At 40.2% G+C, this 2,031-nt stretch overlaps 1 protein-coding gene across 1 annotated transcript in view; it reads right to left on the reverse strand.

The window, feature by feature from the left end:
- JMJD1C (jumonji domain containing 1C) overlaps positions 1-2,031 on the reverse strand; it is a 121,488-nt gene that overhangs the window by 15,003 nt on the left and 104,454 nt on the right. The window contains 1 exon segment of the mRNA XM_009994879.1: positions 668-757. Within this exon segment, the coding sequence (XP_009993181.1) occupies positions 668-757 (90 nt within the window).

Raw genomic sequence — 2,031 nt, forward strand, 5'->3', positions numbered from 1 at the left:
CAGCAGGAGCATCATTGCTTCATTTAATAAAAACCTCAGACTACAGACTGAAATGAGCCACCTCTTGACAAAAAAATTAGTATGTGATAATGTAATTTAAGGCTGTTTGGTAACTGCTACACACAGCAGAACAGAAGTGAGGTTATGCAGGCAGTCTTCACTAGGCTGTTTCCAGATAAGCAGTTCACAATTTAAAAATTAAAACCAGTTTCAGTCAGAACCTGTTCTGGGGAATGTCACAATTTGAATTTATTATGCAATCTAACCAACCTTCATTTCTACTTAAACTAACATGTAACAACCCATAAAATAATGACTGGGTCTGTATTTCCAGCTTAAAATAACCTGGGAATTTACTTAACAAGTTTAAGGGCACAACTGAGTTTTCTATTCCCTGCTCTGCATCAATGCTGCCAGAGATCACAAGTGAAGTTGCACTAACAACGACAACCACTCCCAGGCACCTGCCATCATATTCTTTCTCTCTTCATGATCTGTGTCCCTTGCTGTTAACTGCCCAGAATCACTGACCTTCCTGTGATGAATTGACACCATTTGCAGGCTTTTAAGTGGAAAATGAGAAGTTTCAAGAAACAACTCGGGGCCTTTCTTCACAGAAAGATCTGGGAATAAAAAACACATCCTGCTTGCTCACAGGTGATCTTACCAGAGCCTGGAATAATCTGTGTTGGCATCAGGTGTTTGTGATCATGGGGCTGTCCCTTCACACACTTCATCCAGGCATATAGCTCCTTATCTGCAAAATAACATTGCCAATTGTTTTACTTCACTGACAGTGGCACACAGAGCTAACATCTTCCAGATTTGTTTTAGTTAGAAATGGTTTTCTACACATTCTGTGAGTCTTCTGTCCTGGGACAAAGATTTGCATGCAAGGATGCTTTTCACAATAAGCTAAAGAAAAAAGAGTTTTAACAAGCCTGAAATCTGAAATAGCTGCATCTGTACCACAGACCCTTGCCAACAACCTCCAAGTTTTCAAGCACATTCACTTTATTACTTTTAGTCAGTTGCCAATTTAGCATAAGCCAACATCCTTTACAGTTGCTGCAGCAGCAGTGAGACTCCCTTGCTGAATTCTCATATGGAAGAGAGACACAATTACACTGTGACTGTATTTGAATTAAAATCTGACACAATTCATGCTGCAACTGAAGCAGTTGTCATCAACCAGAGAGCCAAACAAGCCAGTAAGAGGAACTTGCAACTGAATCCATTCTCAGACCTGGCCTGCCAGGCAGTTGCACCAACAGTACCAGTGGCACAAAGGAGAGAAAAGCTGCATCCTGGGTTTATGTCACATTAAAGCAGCCATGAAACCCCCAGTCTGTACACACTAGTTGGAAATAATTTGTGGCAGTGGAGATGGCCTAAATGGTAGGAGTGAGAGGCTTTCTATTGTTTTGGGAAGATTGTCCATGCCAGAAAAATACACAGTGTAAAGGCAAGACAGAGGAAGAATAAAAGCAGAAAATGTCTGGCCAAGTAACTGGTCACTGATTTGCTATGTGATTTTGGGGCAGAAATAGGAATGCAATTTCTTTCTCCACCCCCAGTCTCGTATCCTATCCACTGAATGCTTGTTTTAAGGTACTCCTTGAACCTTTGCACTAGTTTGCTCAGCTCTAGCAAAGTAAACTTACGAAGGAGTACACTAAAGGAAGCATTTAGCACATCTAAAGCATTGGGTTTTTTACACTGTAAGAGACACACAACATACCAAATGTTCCTTTCAGAGAAGTATTAGATTTGTTAGCTATACTGTAGCTTTTCTAACTCCTAAAATATTGAAATATACCACTGGTCACCAAACATAAATCAAATACCAAACCCAAACAGCTCATACGTTCCTAATGTATTTTATCACTGAAATGTCACAACATGGCATTCCTCTTGATGGTGCCAGAACTGTCTGAAGGCAACAATGGATGCACATTCATTCATGTATTACTGAGAGAAGCCATTGATAAGTATCCGAATATGGAATATTTAGACCTCTCACATTCCTGC

Source organism: Chaetura pelagica, unplaced genomic scaffold (assembly GCF_000747805.2).
Source record: "Chaetura pelagica isolate M959 unplaced genomic scaffold, ChaPel_1.0 scaffold112, whole genome shotgun sequence".
Lineage (NCBI taxonomy): Eukaryota > Metazoa > Chordata > Aves > Apodiformes > Apodidae > Chaetura > Chaetura pelagica.